The sequence below is a fragment of the Megalopta genalis genome, chromosome 15 (assembly GCF_051020955.1).
Source record: "Megalopta genalis isolate 19385.01 chromosome 15, iyMegGena1_principal, whole genome shotgun sequence".
NCBI lineage: Eukaryota > Metazoa > Arthropoda > Insecta > Hymenoptera > Halictidae > Megalopta > Megalopta genalis.
The window spans coordinates 6,975,470-6,995,739 of record NC_135027.1 but is presented as its reverse complement, the minus strand read 5'-3'; the positions used below and the strand labels follow the sequence as shown (position 1 = coordinate 6,995,739).

General features: G+C 41.5%; 1 protein-coding gene across 2 annotated transcripts in view; it reads right to left on the bottom strand.

The window, feature by feature from the left end:
• The window catches only part of dsd (attractin-like protein dsd), a 32,933-nt gene that overhangs the window by 11,462 nt on the left and 1,201 nt on the right, over positions 1 to 20,270 (bottom strand). For both annotated transcript variants that reach the window (XM_033469082.2, XM_033469083.2), the window contains exon 2: positions 368 to 715. In XM_033469082.2, coding sequence (XP_033324973.1) covers positions 368 to 715 — 348 coding nt within the window. The remainder of the gene's footprint in view (positions 1 to 367; positions 716 to 20,270) is intronic.

The window sequence follows — 20,270 nt, the reverse complement described above, 5'->3', positions numbered from 1 at the left end:
AGATCGCGTCAATGAGAATATTTAACAATATCGTCGATACTGGCGTCGATTGAAGAGATCCCTGTTGGGTCAGCGGAATGCATTGTGCGCAAAGATCGACAGGGGAAAAAGGAGAAGGTAAACCAGCTGTTGCAGAAGACGAACACCAGGTCAAACAAACCATTGTATGCACCGCGCAAACAGCCTCTCGGCGAGAAAAACGAAAGCGGAACTGGGGAGACAGCGGCAGAAAGGGCGAAAGAGAGAGAAAGAGGGAGAGAGGGAGAGGATGGAAGTGCACACAAATAAATACGCACACGATCCGCAAACAAATCATCCTATCTGGTTGATCAAACAAAGCGACACAAGAACGATCCGCTTTGTGTACCTGCTCGGGCATGCGTTGATCTTGTAAGTAATATTGAAGCCGCTCATGTTGTACGCGACGTCCGAGTAGAAGTGCAGCAACGCGCTTCCGGAACGGGCGATCACTTCCGGTACGCGTCGCACGTGGTAGCCATCTTTGTGCATCAGGCCGGAGAAGACGCCTAGCAACGGCGCCTCGACGCTGTCACCGTCGTAAATGTACAGGTGATCCCAGCCGCATTCGGTAGCGAACTGTCTCACGTGCATGCGGATCGTGTAGTTCGGGCTGCTCTCGATCAGCCAGGAACACTTCACGTCCGCCGTGTAATTGCCGACCCCGTCGTGGATTTGTCCAATCGGCTCCGACAGCCTGCAAGCAAAAACCGACCGTAATTAATCTCCGCTGATGAAAAAGACCGCATTCCTCTGTTCACAAACATCTACAATTCGTTTTAACCCTTCGCGGATCAAATCCGGAAACTGATTTATCTGTTCAATTTGTCTCGCAATTACACTTTTATCCATTCATTTTTTGTCTCAACGCCAAACCTACCGAGTCCTAAAAGTAACGAACGTCTGTTGCTTCGTAAGTAGACTGCGGATTTTTATTGGAAAATAAAAATTGTCTGCATCAGCTGGAAGAGATAGACACTAACTGACAAGTTCATTCATTGTTTAGTTGACTAAATGGATTGAAACTAATGCACTGACATTTTCTAATTCTTTTAATCTTTTTACTATTTTAAATTACATTTACCCAATATACATACCATAAATATGTAAGATAAATATATTACCATAAATATATAAAATCCGCAGTCTATTAATAACAATGGGAAGACTGTATCCTTTCAGAACTTCCGCCATTTTCATAAAAAAGTACGCTTGTGTTAACAAATTGATTTAATCATTCTTTTATTTATTTATTCGAACAATTATTCGATTACTTACTCTGTTCGCATAATAGAGAAGTCAGGCATCAGAGGTTCGGATAATCGAGATTCTGTACATCAGCCATTCAAAAAAGCTTCTTACTACGCGGAAAATTGCAAATGACATAAATCGACCTTTCATTACAACGAATTCAGTAAACTCATCATATTGTTGCCAAATTATTAAAATGAATGGCGTCTAGACAACACCAGTTCCTCGTAACAAATGCCAAAAAAAGACTCGTACGTTGCTGAAAGATTCATAAACTAACTAAAATCATCTACCGAAAACACCTGTACTTGTTGATAAAAATATAAAGTTCTTTGAAGCTGCGAGGCGGAGGTCTATTCAACGAGATTTTCCATTTGCAGGCTAAAAGGCAGAATGATGGCTGCGCGTATTTTTCTGCGGCGGCCATATTGTCGCGTTGGTAGCGTCGGCCTCGTCCCTCCGCGTGCTCTGTTGTTCGGGTGACGCGTGGGTGGATACAGCTGCGATGGAAATTCACCCCGTGCCGGGGACTTTCTCTTTCGAAATGTTCCAGGCCGCGTGAGCTTTCGCGAAGGTCGCCGGTTCCTTTACAGACTCGGCACTTCCGGTGCCTCTGGGTTCTCATTAGCGCCGGGACGAGACTCGTCTGCCGTGCCGTGCCACGGAGATTGCTTCGCGCGATGAATTCCCTTCAGACTGTTCCACCAGGCATCCCCCGGCCGACTTCCGCCGGCGCAAAACGCATTTTATTCGCGGTCTAATCGCGTTTCGCCTCGTTCTCGCGGAAACCGTTTCAAACGCGTTAAGTGGCGTTAAGCTGGAACAACGGACACGGAACACAGGGCCATGTCTTCGCTGTCTAAAGAAGATTTCCGCGGCTCTGCCCCGCGACAAACATCCTGGAAGCGGATCAACCTATCGTCGCTGCGAATCGACCTATTGTTGCTACGAATCGCGCCTGTTTTACGGGATCTTTCGTTCGAATCCGCTGGACCTGGCTGATCGTTCCGCGATCAACGAGATGCATTTACTGTTGTTATTAGCAGATTGCGTAAATAAAGATATTGTCTGCATCGAATGCAAGACAAATGAGCCAGGTACAATATTCTTCCTTTCCTAAATAATGTTAACAAATTGTAATCGATACATCAACATCTTTGATTTTAATGAATCTTTTCTCCACTTCAAATTACACCATTACATTTTATGCATTCATTACAAAATTGTTTATATTCAAATGCAAAACAGTAATATTATTTTACAATTAACGCAGACAATTTTTATTTCGTATGAAAATCAGCGGTTTATGTATAAGAATAACGAAAATGTATTATCGATTTTTATAGCAACATACGTCTAAGAGAATAAGTTCGATAAATTTTTGTACAAATGCGTCCTTGTAAATGTCTGTGATCGTGGATTCGGAAGTTCGTGATTCGCCATTTTGTCGCGTCCCGTAACTATGGCGTTAACTTCTTGTTCTCTTATGTTTTCTTACGTCCAACGTGTTTAAAATATACTCTATATAAATATAATCTATATAAATGTTCCCCGCATTTTCTCTTAGCATTAACAATCTAAAATATCATACTCATTATTTATGTATACATTTCGATAAGTAAGTGCACGGCAGATCTTTACACTTTGATTTATGCTTATAACCCAACGGTTGCGTAAACGTAACTCTGCATACGCAGCTTTTTTTATCGATGAATTTACATTATTCGATTCTGCTGTTCGTCGTTGCGAACAAATCGTTGTTGCCCAAGCAACCTACCGAAAGCGTCGCAAGTATAACTTTTCCGTTTAATCAGCCCGGATTAGAATCTGCACGCTAGTTTCGCGATTTTTGATACGCCAAGGTAATGACGGGGACTGCTACCTATAACAATTTCACGAGCAATTTTCCAATAATTGCACCAGCGAGTTACGTGTTTGCTGCTCGGCGATGAGTTGAGGCTAATTTCCAACGTCATCGCGATATTGACGCGCAACTTATCAAGGTTTATCAACGACCAGTTGTCGTCGTTTGCATGACATCGTTTTTCCTAATCTTTTTTGCGGTTCGTGTAATGCTTCCAATTATAACTGCACGTTCCATTTCGTTTAGATTACGAGGACTGTTCGCTGCGAAACATCCGCGAGGGCTTGTTGACGAACGACCATAATTTTCAGCTAGACGAAGATTCCCGCTCAGGACCGCCGACGCAATTTTCCCTGAAACTGGAAACTCTAGCAGGGGAGGGGGAAGAGTCTTTGTTTTATTTTTAGTATTGTTTACGATCCGTGATAAGACAGCGGTGTTAATCTTCTCGAGCATGTTCAAAGTTTCCAAGCAAGACCACTCGTTCAGCGTCCGTCCGCCGACATTCAAACTTAACAAAGAATCACGGATTTCCGTGGTACACCGGGCATTACCATTTTATCAGTTTACAGACTCATTATCATATTCCGTTATCCGTTATCGCCGTCTGTCTCTTCGCGTTGCCGTCTTCGCGAGCCATGCGAATGCAGCAACGAGCTTCTTTTGTTCTCATGATTGTTGTAATCGGTTTCTTGAAATCAATTCCGATTAAATGCGTCGCTTCGACATGCGTCGAGGCGCTGCTGCATTAAATTTTCCAGCTCTGCGACGGAAATCATAAACTGTTTAGATTTTAGATGTTATTGTCTGTTTTTTTGTGATACACTTCTCTGTATAGTTCTTCTCGGGTGGTTTCTAAGTGGAACAAGTATCGGGATATTAATGCACTAGATCTCTAAATTACTCAGAAAAATCCCACGTCCAATGCTTGTTCTAGTTTACGAAATACAAAAGAAAGAAGCAAGGTATGCAAGATCTTTAAGTGACGCAAGAGAATTCAACGTCCGCAATTATTCTGGTTCGTGATATACAAAAGAAGAAATAGTGAAATAAGATGCTTTTAGTATAGATAGCGAATTATGGAGGTGTTACTGTACCAGATACTCAAGTTGTTCCAGCGAAGACAAGCGGATATTCTGCATTAACAAACTATATTATTGAAAAACTCAAGTCTCAAGTACATAGTTCGAGCAGAAACGAAGCTATTTCTGAGAGAGACAAATATCGAGGCCCCATTGCGCCAAATCCAACTACCTTTGTTGCAACTATTCCAACCATATCAAGTGTTTAATCGCATCTGTCGCTTCTCCGGAAGACAATGAACGGCTGCGATTTTTGCAGCATCCTTGGCGAACGAACCATCGTTCCAGCGTCGAGCGAAATCTAGATTTCGTCGTCCGCACTCGCGAAAAAAACGCAACGAACGTTTCCGGGCCAGAATTTTCCTGTGTTTTCACGCGAAAGCCGAGCTGCTTCGGCGTCGCGCGTATTGTCCGCTCGGCGAACGGTTCTGGACCAGATGTATTGACGTCGTCGCTGGAGAGAGGAGAGGAGAACTAAAGAGAGGAAAAAAAAATACGCGAGCCGCAGAAAAATGCAGCGGCGAGAGAAGCGGATGCTCGATGAAAGACACCTGCGCCGCATTATCGAGCAAACGCATTTATAGGGATGATTGCATCCCGAAAACGGATACGACATTGTCAGCGGCGACGTTCGGGGAATAACAATATGTTCGACGCTCCCGCAACGACAGTGTCCGTGGTGGTCGGCATGGTGTAGAAAAAAAAAACGGAACATCGTCCTCGGCAGAAACGCGTTACAAGCGGGCCGGTGTGGATGTACGAGCACACTTTGCGTAACATAAATTCTGATCGGGGATTTACGACGCCAGCACGTGCTGCACACGGAGCGGAGCCCACGATAGCGTCGACATCTCCGCGGAAAACAATATTACGTAAACAATGTAGAAATGGGTTGACGAGCGATGGGAAACCCGGAGCTTGAGCACCGTTTGCGCGCGTTTGTCGCGGTAATTGAATGTTCGAGCTTGCGAATTTTTCGAACAGATCATTTTTCGTGTAGGCGATCGTGCGACCGCGAATCCTTATGCAGAATAGAAAAATTATCTAAGCCGAAGTGGCTGGCTCCGTATAAAAATTTAATTCCGTCTGCAATTAATCTAACGTTCTAATAATACTTTGCACTCGAGCTTATCTTAACATCAAAATCGAGACGTCTCGCTCGACTTATAATTGTGTTTTCGTTTTCTGAAATAGAGCTTGCCTGCGTTGCATTTACGGTTTTTCTTATGCAGAATAGAAAAATTATCTAAGCCAAAGTGACTGGGTCCGTATAAAAATTTAATTCCGCCTGCAATTAATCTAACGTTCTAATAATATTTTGCACTCGAACTTATTTTAACTTCAAAATCGAGACGTCTCGCTCGACTTATAATTGTGTTTTCGTTTTCTGAAATAGAGCTTGCCTGCGTTGCATTTACGGTTTTTCTTATGCAGAATAGAAAAATTATCTAAGCCAAAGTGACTGGGTCCGTATAAAAATTTAATTTCGTCTGCAATTAATCTAACGTTCTAATAATACTTTGCACTCGAGCTTATCTTAACATCAAAATCGAGACGTCTCGCTCGACTCATAATTGTATTTTCATTTTCTGAAATAGAGCTTGCGATGCATTTACGGTTTCAATAATTCATCAAATCAAACAAAAACGCCTGACTTTTTCTGGTGGCTGTGCTCTACCTCGTGTGTTTGTTTAAAATGCGAGACGATGAATCGAACAGAATTCATTGAATTCGAGTGTGAAAGGAAAATAGCGAAAAATCAGAGAGGAATCATTTGTGCCACTCGGATTGCAGCGTGGAACATGGGGAATGACAATGGCAGAGAATGAAAGAACTACTACTATTAAAGAACGCGTGTGGGTGTTAAAACGACATTTGGCGATAGTTATCACCAGGGTGCGGAGTTCTCTGCAAAATAAAAATTGTTTGCACTAATTGGAAGATACCGGAGCTGCGTGGATATTTTTGTCATTTAATCAATCCAAAGAGCCGAAAACGAGACTTTATAAATTGTTGATTCACCGATACTCCATCATTTGTTGTAAGCTATGATTTTGTCTTCGTTGCCGTAAAAATGGTCGATCACCCGTATATATGAATAAATGAATAAATAAACGAATAGAGTAGCGCGAATAAAATAGCGCAATGAATGAATTTTCCAATTCTTTAAACGTGTCGACTGTTTTGAGTTCGATCGGCTGGTTTTGATCGTAAACGCATAAAATCCGGCGTCCTGTTATCAGCCGGGGATCGGATTCAAAGAAACCTAGTCCGAGATACGGCGATCATCTGCAACTTCGAGACCCCCGTCCCCATGAAAATCAATACATTTAAGCGATTTGCCACGGCTCGCAACGCCATTGTTCTTCGGCGTTTCCCCGGTGAATAATTCATCGGTTACCTCACGCGAATTGCGCGGCGATCTCCCGCTGATTTCTTCTTATCTGGAATTTATTTTCCCGGCGCGTGTTTACGATTCCCCCCCCCCTTCCCCCGTTGTATCGGCAAAATTGATTGCAGATCCGTTTCACGAATTCGGCACAGTAGGAAACGCCGATCCCGGAGCTCTGCGGATAACGCGGCAATTGCAACGTAAGGCGTAACGAGAATCGGTTAATTTCGCAAAGGCCGATGTATCTCGTCGGGCATCGTTCTCGTTAGCAGAAAATAATATTCTTTCAATAACGAAGGCACCGGATGAGTCACGAACCGCGGCGGTTCGACGACCGTAAGGCCGTCGGTTTCGCTCTTTACACGAAACACGTTGGTGGAAACGAAGGACTCGAGTTGAATCGCGTTGAGTCGCATTGAGTCGTGCCGTGTCGAGTCGAGTCCAGTCGAGTCGAGACCCGGCTATTAAAAGAAACGCGGTAAATTGGAGCAGGGAATGCGCGCGCGACCCTCCGTGCAACGACAATAGGGAATTTATAACCGTTCCCTTGAGACCTGGAACAATAAAACGACCGTTCTCTTGAGCGGACACGACGTCTCTTGGCTCGCCGATGCGTTTATTGGACTATCTCTTAAACACCGACGATTGCAAAGAAAACTACCGAGAGGAGACTCGACGTTGCACAGTGGCGGTATCTGCCCGATTTCGCTACAATATTTTTCTCTCTTAACGTGTCGAAAATTTACCTTATTTAAAATATAACTTATTTATAATATTTGAACTTAGAAAAATATAATTGTAAATATACAAAAATTATTAGCAAAACATTGCAAATATTTTTATTATTTAATGCAGAGCTCGGAATTATCGCGCGTCTCGCTCCCCATGGTCGCCTAAATTTCGCCCCGTGATCCCCGCGGTCTCCGTAGCTTTATTACAGTACGCGGCCCAATGTGCTCCGAGAATTTAGGCGACTTCGGAAAGCGAGACGCGCGACGGGAGTCGAGAGGCATAGCTCTCGTAATCTGCATGTTGCGTGCCGATAATTCCGTGCCCTGAATTTAATGGATTCTCAAAACGTGCCTATTAAAAATAACAAATATTATTATTATTATTATTATTATTATTATTATTATTATTTGCATTGCGTGTATTATTAAGAAATTGTTATTACAAGAACTGAGAAATATTGGCATAAGTATACGACTTTAAACAGGAAATATTTTTTACCGCTTTTGGGTACTTTCCACGACATAATGCGGCGACGATCGCCATCGAGACATTATTCTCGCCGCAAATGCGGTCGTTTTGTCAGCATCTGTTGGTTGGTACGCCGAAGGTTGTTTCTTATCACACCGAAGGATGCCACTGGGCTGGAATAGTTGCGGTTGTCACGATTTTAATGACCGTTAGTCATCTGTAATTACGCTTCTTCCTGTCTTTTATGGGGAGCTTGAAAACGGAGCGAAATTTCCGTTTGAGGTAATGTATTTCTGATATGATCGATTGAGTGCTCTTTGAACGGGACTAGTAGCGAGGCACTCCTGTAATTGGCTTTCAATGCGCGGAGAAAGGTTGTACTTGTCGATATTTTTTAAATTGGATTGTATTTTTAGGTGGTTCGTTTCTTCAGAGGTGACAAATGCCGATGCTTTGCCATATTTTTCCGTCAATGCTTACTAAAATATTCTAGAGTATGTAATATTTGTCAAACGATAATCATATTCTAAGAACATAACTCATTATAATGTCGGGTTTGGTGCGCTGTTCTATTAACTAGTGAGTAGACTACGGATTTGTACGTAAAATAAAAATAATCCTCATTCATTGCAAGCAGCAGGAACTACATAGACATTTGTTTGTTTGTTTGTTTAATAATTTTGGTAAATTAACTAATAATATTTTTAAATCGTTTAAATGTTTTTGCTATTTTGCATTTCATTTGCACACTTTTATCACATGTATGCATAAAATCCGCGGTCTATTAATGAGATAAGTATATAAAAGCATATAAAACAATGTATAACACACAGAATGCAATACTAGGAACGAAACAACGATTAGCATTTGTTAACACTATGCCGTCCGGTGGCACCACGCTGGTGCCATGCAAAAACTATCTGTTGTATGCCGGTGGTACACCTTGGTGCCATTTTAAAAAACTGGAATAACATTTGAACTATATTTCTTGGCTGTTAAAAAGCAGCAAACTAACTACAGCATTGTGCTTATTTAACTAAGAATTAAGTACGAAAATTCTTGGACGACATATTTTAATTTTAGGAATTTATATTACCGCCATCTTCGAAATTTTTTTTAAAATCTAAAATTTCCAAGCTATTATGCCGGCGTCAAACAAAAGAATCATATCTAAGATCTGCGGACGGCATAGTGCTAATGCAGTATCGGCGGAACAATAAACTTAAAAACCCCAATATAGCTACAGTCTAAAATAAGAAACTATATTCCGCAACCTTAATGAGAGCGTCCTGTCCTCTCATTCCACCCGAATACAAAACCAACATCTGCGTTTCGTTGATCCACGCATTTTAGTATTCTCCCTCTGTCGCGTACCGTGCGACACGCATTTTCTATTCGCTGTCGCAAGAGACCACTGCGTCGTTGACAAACACATTAACACATCGAGGGTGCAATCGATACCCTGAACTAGAAAAAAGTAATTGAAATGCTTACCCACTGACAGAGAGTTCGTCACAAATGCATAACATTCGCGAGGGAACTATCGACGAGAGAAAAAAAATTCTGAACGTCCGAAGAAATATCTTTGATGGAGAAGAGAAATGTTGTGTGTTCAATTGAATTGTTTTATTTGGATCGTTCGATGAAGAAAATACGAGTCGATCGATGAAAACCAATTTATCCGTTCTATGATGGAAAATTTTGATTGTTTGAGGAGGACAAAGTTAGCTGTTTGATAAGGAATGTATTTTGCTATCCATTAAACAATTGTTCGATGAGAAAAATTAGTGCAGTTCAATAAGAACTAATTTTGCTGTTCCGTGAAGGAGAATTACGACATTATTTATGAAACAGCAGCTGTTTAATACAAAAACATATTGACTGTTTCGACGAAGAAACGTTTTAGCTATCCGATGAGAATAAGCTTAGGGCTGTTCGACGAGGGAAAATTTCGAGCATCCAATAAGAAACAATTGGGTTTGTTCGCTGAGGAAAAATTGGGTCTGTTCGACAAGGGAAAGCTTCAACCGTTCGCTACGAAACGATTCTTCGATAGAAGAAGATTTCGTTTCTTCAATAATATTTTGATTCTTCGATAAAGAAAGACTTTAGCTGTTCAATAAGGTACAGTTTTGGCAGTTCGACGAAGACAAGTTTCGCACATTCAACGAGAAACGATCGTTCCAGAACGAACTTCAGCTGTCCAATAAGAAAACATTTTAGACATTCGATAAAGAAAAATGGAGCACTTCGATGAACAAATTTCGAACGTCCAGCAACAAGAAATTTGTATTCTTCAGCAAAAGAAGTTTGCATCCGTTCGATGAGAAAGAACTTCGATTCTTCGATAAGAAACACGTGGACAATTCGACCAGGGAAAATTTGGCCCCTTCGACGAGTCCGCGAGTTAGGGCGGCGCCGTTCCCTCGGAATTCCGTGCTTGTCAGTCTAGAAAGAGAGAGAGAGAGAGAGGGAGAGGAAAAAAGAGAGTAGGAGAGAAAAAGAGCAGACGAGCGCAATTTGCAGAATCGCCGGCGTTAAGGCCGTCCAAGAAGCCGCGCGAAGAATTCATAATGAAAGGCGCGTTCTGGCTTTCTCTCTCTCTCTCTCTCTCTCTCTCTCTCTCTCTCTCTCTCTCCTCCGGACGCTCTCGAGAGTCTAAGGAGATCTAAAAACAAATTTCAACGTTAATTCGTCGCAGCTTATGAAAGAGAGAGACGGAGAGAGAAAGGGGAGAGAGAAACGGCCCCAATGCGATGCGAGGATTAAGCGAGGGAAGCCGGCCCGCAAAAAGGGGAAAGAGCAAACGCGATGGATATTTACGACGGCCTGGGAACCACAAAGGGAAGTGCTCAGGGAGCAAAAGAGAGATAGCTACGAGCCCGAAGACTTCCTCCGGACCGGGAGGAAGTTCCGGACACTTTGGACGTCTGGCTAACATTTTTAGTAGACTCCCGGAGAAAGTCGTAACGAGGTGTAGTTTTCGAGATAACTGCCGGAGCCATGCCACCACGCGAATCCTTCTGTTATTAGTCGTTACGGCCCGCTCTTTTGTTTCTGCCAGGCTTTACGCCCCATCGACAACGTGCTGCTGCGGTCGTTAGGACACCATGCATTCTCCGGCCGCTCCGCAAAAATTCGAGCGCAGCACGGTCTTTCTTGTTATAAAAGCTTGTTCAAGACGCCATCGATCCGCGACAGTGTGCGCAGATAAGAAAACATTCTTTATTTATTTACTTACTGATATGAGTAGACAGCGAAATCCCTTTATAAAACGAAAGTTAAGAATGATTCAGAAAAAAATAGTGTAAAAAGGAATGAAAATAATAATGATAATAATGATAATGATGATAAGAATTATAATAATTATAATAATGATAATACAATTAAATAATAATAAAAAGAGAAAGAAAAATATTAATAACAATAACAATACCCGTAACGGACGGAGAGGGACATTAAGAATTGTTAAATAAGTAAATGGTATTGCAGAAGCGTTTCGCATTGTCAGTGGTTGTTTTATAAAAATTGGAGTGGTAGGCAATTTTCCTCAACAACTTAAGAAATTCTTGTTATAGAAATTAAAAAGGAATTAATCATCAGTCAGAAATAGATTTTCTGTAGACTGAAGAGATTACTGGCTTTATTTCTGAAATTTATGCAGACACGGAACAGATTATCATTAACCTCTATGCATTGGTGCAATAATTTACATTTATCTGCAGATATTAACTTCAACGAATGATTTTCTAACAAGCAAAGCAAATATTTATCTCGCCATTCAGAATATATGCTTGCGTCGAGAATAAATTATAAATGTTTGTGATTTTAGCTCACGTATGCAAAATAAAAATTGTCTGAATCAATTTGAAGAAGTAGTAACCAATTAGAGCTTTCTTTCTTTAACAATCTTAATAGCTTATCATATATAATATATGTCGATATTTATATATTACTTAATATATATGACAATATTTTTAACTTCCTTTAATGTTTCAAATATTCTGTTTCTACTCATTTTTGTCATAAATCCATAAAATCGGCTGTCTAGTTATGATCGCAATAGTAACTGCATTCTGAGGATCTGCTAATTATCGGTTAACAATTTTGCAATATCTTCGGAAGTAATTAGTGCAATCTGATGTCTCGGAATACCACTTTTTCGCACGATGCGTCGACTTCCGGTCAGACGGTTGCGAAAGTTCGCCGGACGCACTCGCCATTGAACAAGAATCGGCAAACGTGGCTGATCGTGACTCACCATTTCCACTTTTTGCGATCGCGAATGCGCGTGTGTCGAGCAAACTTTCGAAGCGCATTTCCTCGCGAACGAAACGACCACAAGAGACAATTTTATTCGATCTTCGTCTGCTGTTTGCTGTAACACTCTGTCCGATCTCCCACTGGTTGTTTATTTTCGGATTCTCATTTACTCGCAAACAAACCGCGGCGCAGGTTGCTCGGGGTCGATTTTAATTGTACCTACCCCAATGTTTGGGATCGAGGTCGCTCGGTTAACAGGTTAAACAAAATTAATTGACCCAGCAATCGCGGTATTGTATGCGCACGCTCGTTCGTCGATTTTCTGCAGAAATAAACGTTGGTCGCCGGTTGTTTTATAAACGGTTGCACCGCGACGCCTAATTTCGTCATCGGTCAATGAAATCGCGTCTCTGAGGTCAACGTAAAAATTCTTATCAATTTTTGTTAACCTCGAACTGGTCCAATTTTATGGTAGCTAGACAGCGGATTTTATGCATTTATAGCAAATATCGGTGGGTGAACGGCGAACCTGTAAAGACACTGAAAGAATTTTTAAGAGTACTGTTATATTATTCTTCATATATTGTCGCTATTAAATGAAGAAATACATCTGCATCTAACTTCTCTTTGTCACAGTCAACATACAAACATTTTATTTCGCATAAATACACGCAGCCTAACGACAGCCGAATCAAAAGAAACGCATTCGTGCAACTGAGAATTTCCATTAATTTTCATCCGTCTCTAAGACCGTTAAACAATTTTATCCGTGACCGAGTCTGCCATAGATTTCAAGATTGAAGCAACTCCTTTAGAACGACCCCCTAAAATTTAAAACACGATTTTTTCCAATCGTTTTATAAAATACTTCTTAAAACAAGGCATTATAAATGAAACATAACTTGCTAACTCGATGTGCCCAACAAAAATGATCGAAGTATTCTCCTAGAATCTTCTATGCATTTTCTGGATGATCAGAAATGTTAGGACAATTTAACTAAGAAAGCCGGTGTATGTATAACGAAACAGCGAATCTTTGCGCAAAACGCGGCAAGAGCAATTATAGCGAACACAATAACGCGTAACAAAGAATTTTCTCTCGCATTCCAGCCATTTCGCCGCTCCTACAAACGTTTCAAAATGCATCTAGGCCGCGGCGTACAAGCTCGGAGAAATTCATACACCGTTTCCCAAAGATTTTCCACCTTATGCAACTCGAATTTCCATTTCAAATGCACCTCGGGCTCGAGCGCGTCCCCTCCGGCAGGGTGGTGGGAGCAGGACGTATCAAAGGTCGCGTGCCAGCCGGTGTAAAATTAAGCAAAAACGTGGCGGTGATCGAGATCGATCCATCGATCGATTGCTCGGCCTCGCCGGATCAACGATCACGTTTTCACCCGACTCTCGATCGGCTGATTCTACGGTTCTAATCGAACGCCCGCGGTCCACGACGCCACTCCCGCACCCACCACCGCCTCTCTCTCTCTCTCTCTCTCTCTCTCTCTCTCTCTCTCTCTCTGCCAGCAATCCTCTCAGTCGATGGAGTATTATATAAAGTTTTAGTCCCTTCATAATTCAATGATAGGATAGAGGACGGATAAAACCGAGCGCGAGCTGCCGGGAAACCGGCACGGTGCCGCTGATTGCTCCGTGGAAGAGTAACGTGGACGGGAAGACGTACAAGTTCGCCAATTCTCAACCGAGGAAATTCAGCCCGTAGATTTCCAGAGCTGGTCTGAAGTCTATCCGAGACAATGGATATGCGATCGGTTGCTTTGAATGTTTGATCCAACGATTCTCGACCGGAGGCCGCCGTTTCGATGGATCAAGGATTTCTGACTGGATTATTATTATTGTCGGAGTGTGGATTTTTTATAAGAACGAGTAGCAGAGTATTAAAACAGTAGAATTGTTTGAACACTTCGTTTGCCACGACAATTTCATTAACACGTTCGCTATCAGCGTCGCACATTTGTGACGACCATGATTTTGTATTTCACGTAAAGAACATCAAATTAATGTTGTGAATATAATTGTTTAAAATTCTAAGATACTTGGAGAATTTGTAGCTTCTCTTCGACGATGTTTTCATCGTATCTTGTAAGAGGATACGATGTGTTTAATACGATAAATAGAATAAATAGAATTATGTACGCTAGTGACGATGGTAGCGAACGTGCTAATTGATCAGATTTGAATATTAATTTGTACACGCTAATCTATCGTATCTTCCTAATTTTATTGGGACCCACGAAACGTAAGAATATTGAGAAAATAATTGATGTTATACAAATCAATTTTACAATTTTAAAATCCGGTGAAATAGAATACTTTAATTTTAAGAAATTGTTTAGGTTGCTGACGTGTGGCAGTGAAAAAATGTTAAATGAGAAATACTCGACGCGTGACTTTGTATATGATGAGATTATTCGAAGAAGGGTGAAGGGTTCATGTGATTTCTAACCATTAAATCCACAATAGAATCTCGTTTCTGTCTTCTGGAATGAAGATTCTCAATGTAATTATTAGTCTGCGTATTTTTATGCGAAATAAAAATTATATGTACACATCTAACATACAGCAACTGCATAGACATTCATTTTGTCTGTTAATAATTTTACTGAGATTGAAATAAGAAAACAGTGTTCTGAAATTCTTGAATGATATAAGCTCTGAAATGTTAAAACATAACGGAAAGCGATGCGTGTCGTATCGATCGAAGACTATGGAATTAACTCGGCATACGTTTTCAACGAACAAAATGCAATAAATGGGTAAACTGATTGCATAAGTGACGAACACTTACAACTTTTTGTGTATAATACAATACTTTCGACTCGACTATACATATAAAACTCGTAGGCATTACCTAGACTGAGTGAAAAATTACAAATTATACTATACAAGGTGTCCTAATACTTCTGGAAGGAGGTGTACTTAAAAACTTCGCATGCTGACCAACCTTTTGGAAAAAATATACCACAGTGCGGTTTGTATCGCCGAGATATTACCGATATCGAAACGAAATACAATAATATCGCCGGTCGCGGATTAAAAATGACGCAAGCATCTCAAGGCCGGAATAATCCGCTATTCATGTAATTGGTCGGCAGACAGAAGAGCGCAATTCGAGGGTGATCGCTGGTTATCGATTACATAGAATTCCCGTATCGATCCGTTGCAGCGTCGAGAGGACGTAAGGATTGGCCGGCGTGGACCGCAGGTCTCCGATGGGCACACGAGTGGAATTCGTAAAAAGTTCGCCGGCCGGAATTGTACCGGTTTTCTCCGAAGCCGGTTTTCGGTCCGCGTAGCCCGGTGGCTACCTGTTAAAAGCGATCGAACGATGGCGGAAGAGCCGACACCCGATACGTCGGCAGCCCGATCATTGTCTTCGAGCGTGATCCATTCAGCCGGGAGTGTTCCAGGCGCTACATCGTAATCCTTTCATGGGGGAAGAGTAGGCGACTTTATGGACGAGGTGACATTTAGAACGCTTTCCAATTTCCCAAGACCGGCCCGTCCGGCCACAGGCGCGCGGCGATAGCGCGCGACCGTGATTCATCTTCGGCTGTGATTTGATTAATCGCGGGATACGGGTCGAATAATTTTTAACAGCCGATTTGGCTGGTTTTAACGCGACCAGTAGGAATTTGATCGGACCGTTGCTAAATTTGGAAACCGATGGTGCGAGACGCGGGTAAACTTTTCTGAAACTGAATGATCAATAAGAGGACAATAAAACGGCGTGGAAAAAATCGCAGATCAACGTTTGTGGAGTCATTCTAAAGGCGGAATTTTCCTCTGTAAGATCACGTTGGGATAAATGTGGAGAAAACTGTTGAAAACTGTGTACAGTCGATTGAATCCGTAAAATGTTAAAATAGGAAGAGATTACAGTTTCTCGCTCTGTTTTACCAGAAGGCAATTTTTTATGGGAAATGTTGAAGAACGTAACAATAGAGACTTCGAGCTTTAAAATGAGTACAGTCATAGTATTTTAAGTTATTTTTTCACAGAGTTACAATAACTTGTAGTTCGAGTGTACCATGATTTTGCGAGTAGTCTGCCCCATTTCTGAGTGAAACGCCCAGAGTAGGCGTGGCCTAATGGCTCCGTGTAGCTCCCAGGGCCAAGACAGTGCTCCACGGAGCAACGTGCGGTGATCAGACGCGGCCAAGTGTGTTCGTGCGACGTTATGCGAATTCATCGAACGGGAAATAAATCGAGACGGTAAAATATCGAGTAAAACAATAATCAAGGGTAGAATCGTTTCTCTCGCAGCGTTCATAAATTCTGCAGGCGTCGTCGGAAGGGAGGCGCAAAGCTCTCGTGAATGCTCATTAATCCCGGCTTAAACAGATCCAATTGGCGCGGAAGAGTGATTACACCCATAATCACGGTAATTAATCCTATGATAAGGTGAACGCGAGGACGGCCTTAGCGCGTTCGCCGGTTATCGATTCGGTTATCCCGACGCGCGTCCGTATCGAATCGCGGCCTGGGAACCAGCAAACAGTGTCACAGTCGTCTAGCTGATATCAAATGCTATAACGGGATAATGAATAAACGGACCGGTCGCGGTTGCTCGCGGCCGTGCGACGAAACGTCGTTACCCTTGACAATCGACGCCGCGTGAAGCCATTCATCGGTGCCATCTCGAAACTGCGCTGACTCGCGACGGTATTCCAACATTTGTCGTTGACAGACTGCGGATCTCTACGCGAAATTGCAATTTCTTCAGGCAATTAAGAGAAGCATGTTCAATTCGAACTTCAAAGGGGCAACTTCGAAGAGTTGAGTTCAAGTCTTGACTTCAAAGTTAGACTGGCACGTGTTACTTTCTAGAGGTAATAAGACAAAATTCATTTGAACCCTTCGCCATTTTTATCATAATATACGTTCGACTTAAGAAATTTATTCAATTGTTTCCTACGATAGTGTTTCCACTGTTCCAACAATTCTGATAGGTTTCATATTAAATTCTTCCGACATATTCACTGTTTTATGTTTTCTAAATCCATGCTTCTCGTAAATCCACAATATTTTCAGTCTAACGTCACGATGCATCCAGAATGTTGTAAGAGTGCCACGTGTTATGTGTTTTGATAAATATAAAAATCCGACGTTGCATACATCGTAAGTTTAAATTGTAAAGACACTGTTTCCGCAATTATAGTGTCCACAATCTAACTCAATAGAAGAGTTTAGCACGCGGATCTCAGTACAATGAAAAGGTCCAACGAATTCGAAGATATCGGTTTGAAAATCAGAATGTATTTCAGTTGGTTGAAACAATATTAGCCACGTGCGGCCAGCCTAGCAATGAACTTTCACCGCGCTTGATTTACAGAACGTCAACAAACGTGCTGCCAAGATTCCTTTGAATTACTGTTTCGTTGTCAACGAATTCAACGAATGTTCGTACGTTTGCGACACCATCAAATGGGATAGAGCATCTCCGAGTGCAGTGTAATGCAGTCGCATATCAGGGACACCATGTATAGCCAGCAGGCATACAGGAATTCCATGGTCAGCGGACCGCCATAGTTCCAGATACGAGGCGGACCGGAATGGGAATTAATAAGCAGAATTCAAAGGCCGCTTTGATCGTTTATTAGGCCGGTGAATAATAGACGGGGTGGGGGGGGGGGGCGGTCTGCACAGGTGCGAAACGCGGGCAAACAAAAACCCGCGTGTACGGCTCTGCCTTATAATTAGCGGCCATCAAATTGGAACTTGGAGAGGGAGAGGGGAACGGACTAACGAATCAACATTGTCGCGTCACCGCTCATTGACCATCGCGCCCCGCGGCCTGCATCGTGTTTACATTTCGGATGAGCAAACTTATGCGAACCGGACGCGATTAAAAGCGTCGTCAGGTAGAACGGTTGCCGGTCGTTCGTGCGTTTTTTGATTTCGAATTAGTAGACTGTGAATCTTCATGCAAATTCCCATCATTATGCATCATTCATTGAACACGGAAGCACACTTTCACGAAATCCGAATAATGACTGGACTGTGGATTTAATTTAATCATTTAGAACAAAAATAAGTAGATGAAGCACAAAACAGTGACACTATTAGATGAATTTAACGATTTGATTATGTCGCTTGCAACTCGTTCAAATCATTCAAAACGGGAATTTATTTTGTTTAAAAATCCGCGGTATCTAGACTATTCCTTGAACTGTTCTGCACTATTTAAATTTTAGTCAAATTTTATTTATATCAATAAAAATGAAATTACAGTCTCTAAAATCTGGTCGAAGAGTAGACCGACGTTTCGGTAATACCAGAACAATGGAATTTCTGGATCAGAAATAAAATAGCAATGATGTAACGACAACAAAAATACAAATCCACATTTTTGAAAATAAATGACGTCCACAGTTTTGAACTCTTCTACGGCGTTTCGATTTTAAATGAGCCAGACAATGAGGCTTGTATAGTGTTTTCAATTACCACCCTATGGGAGTCAAAATCGAATTGTACAAATCAATTTGTACTTTCTTTTGCATTTTCATATTAATTATCTATATCCTATATCTATATCCTATTCCCATATTTATTTAAACTGGTCTATGTGACTCGAACACCATTGGTGCAAGTTTTATTTGAACACGGTAGAAGGGTTAAATATAATATTTCTTGACCCAAAAGATTGCACAAAGAAATTCTGTACCCGAAATACGACACCCTGTATATTCTATAGCGAAGACGCGCCCCCTCTCGTCTCAGTGTTTTGTTCGCGGCCGTAAGTTCGCGTTAATGCGGATCCCCGGAGGCGCGATTATTTCCAGCATCAATTATTCGCGAGTACACGTTGAAAATTTCAAACGACTTCTTCTTCCACCGTGACGAATCCGGGTTAAGCTCGTGATTCTAAGATCCCGGATCGGTCGACGTTCGAGCAACATCAGCGGTTACAATCGCATCCTGTTTCGTGCACGGCGCACACCGACATTTAACTACATTTATCAATGGAATGCAATCGAATGGTCGCGTGGGCGAATCTTACAGATTTCATCTTGATCCGAACGAACGATCCTTCTAATTTTGCGAAGCGTTTCTACAACGTAACACGCTGCGGGAGTTAATTGTTAGAAAAGGCTGTATTTCAAGGAATCTTATTTTACAGTTAAGGTAATGCAATAACCTGAATCTTTAGACCTGTGACGTTTAAGAATACATATCTCGCATGTGCTACATGTACAAACGCCTCTTATCAGCCGCGTCGTAAAATGTCAAACGATGACGTACGCTCGTCATCGTGAAAATGCTGCATCCCGCACACGAGGCGAGCAAGACGTGTTTGCGTTGTTGTAGACTGCGAAGCGGCAGCTGAACTGTAAAATTACGAACATTTCCATGCAGATTATTCTGACCAAATATTCATTTTCTACACGCGAGTCTTACTTCAAAAAGTTTGTAATATGTAATATGTGTACGTCGTTCTTGCGATTCAATTTCGCCCTTTTATTTATACATTTACAAATTTATCTTTAATATAGTATTCATCATCTTCTAACTACATAATTAAAGGTAATTGTCCCATTCGAATTTCGAAACCTGCCCGTTGTTGGAAATAATTACCAACGACGAATGATAATTACCATAATTACCAACAGCTCATTTGTACATTTTTCTGCATGCAAATCAAACAATTATTCTAAATAAATATTTCAGCCACTATTCGTCTAACAAAATTTTTGCGCATTGCTTTCATACATCAACCAAATCTTCTCCACGAGTTAGGGCCGATTTAAGAGCACTCAAATATTTCAACTAACCCTTTGCACTCGGAGAATGTTCTTAAACTACCTAGCAGCAACATGAACGAGCGTGAAATATTAAGTGATATTTCAAATAAAATATAAAATATTACTACGTTGGGAACAATGATTCCAACTTAAATAGGATTTCGCATAAAATTGAATCCGTACGGATTGTACAAAATAAAAATGGTTATTCCTCAAATTACCATAATTGCCATATTCCCCGAGTACAAAGGGTTGAATCTAAGAATCGTAAAACTGATAAATTAAGTCTTAGAATACCACATATTTCAACATTATTATACAACATCCCCACTTCCGGTCAACTGTTCAAACTTGACAAATTCAAATCCCGGCCAGGAAAAAATCGCTGTTCGAATCACTGTGCATCCTCCATCTGTAGCCACCCACCCCGAAGAAAA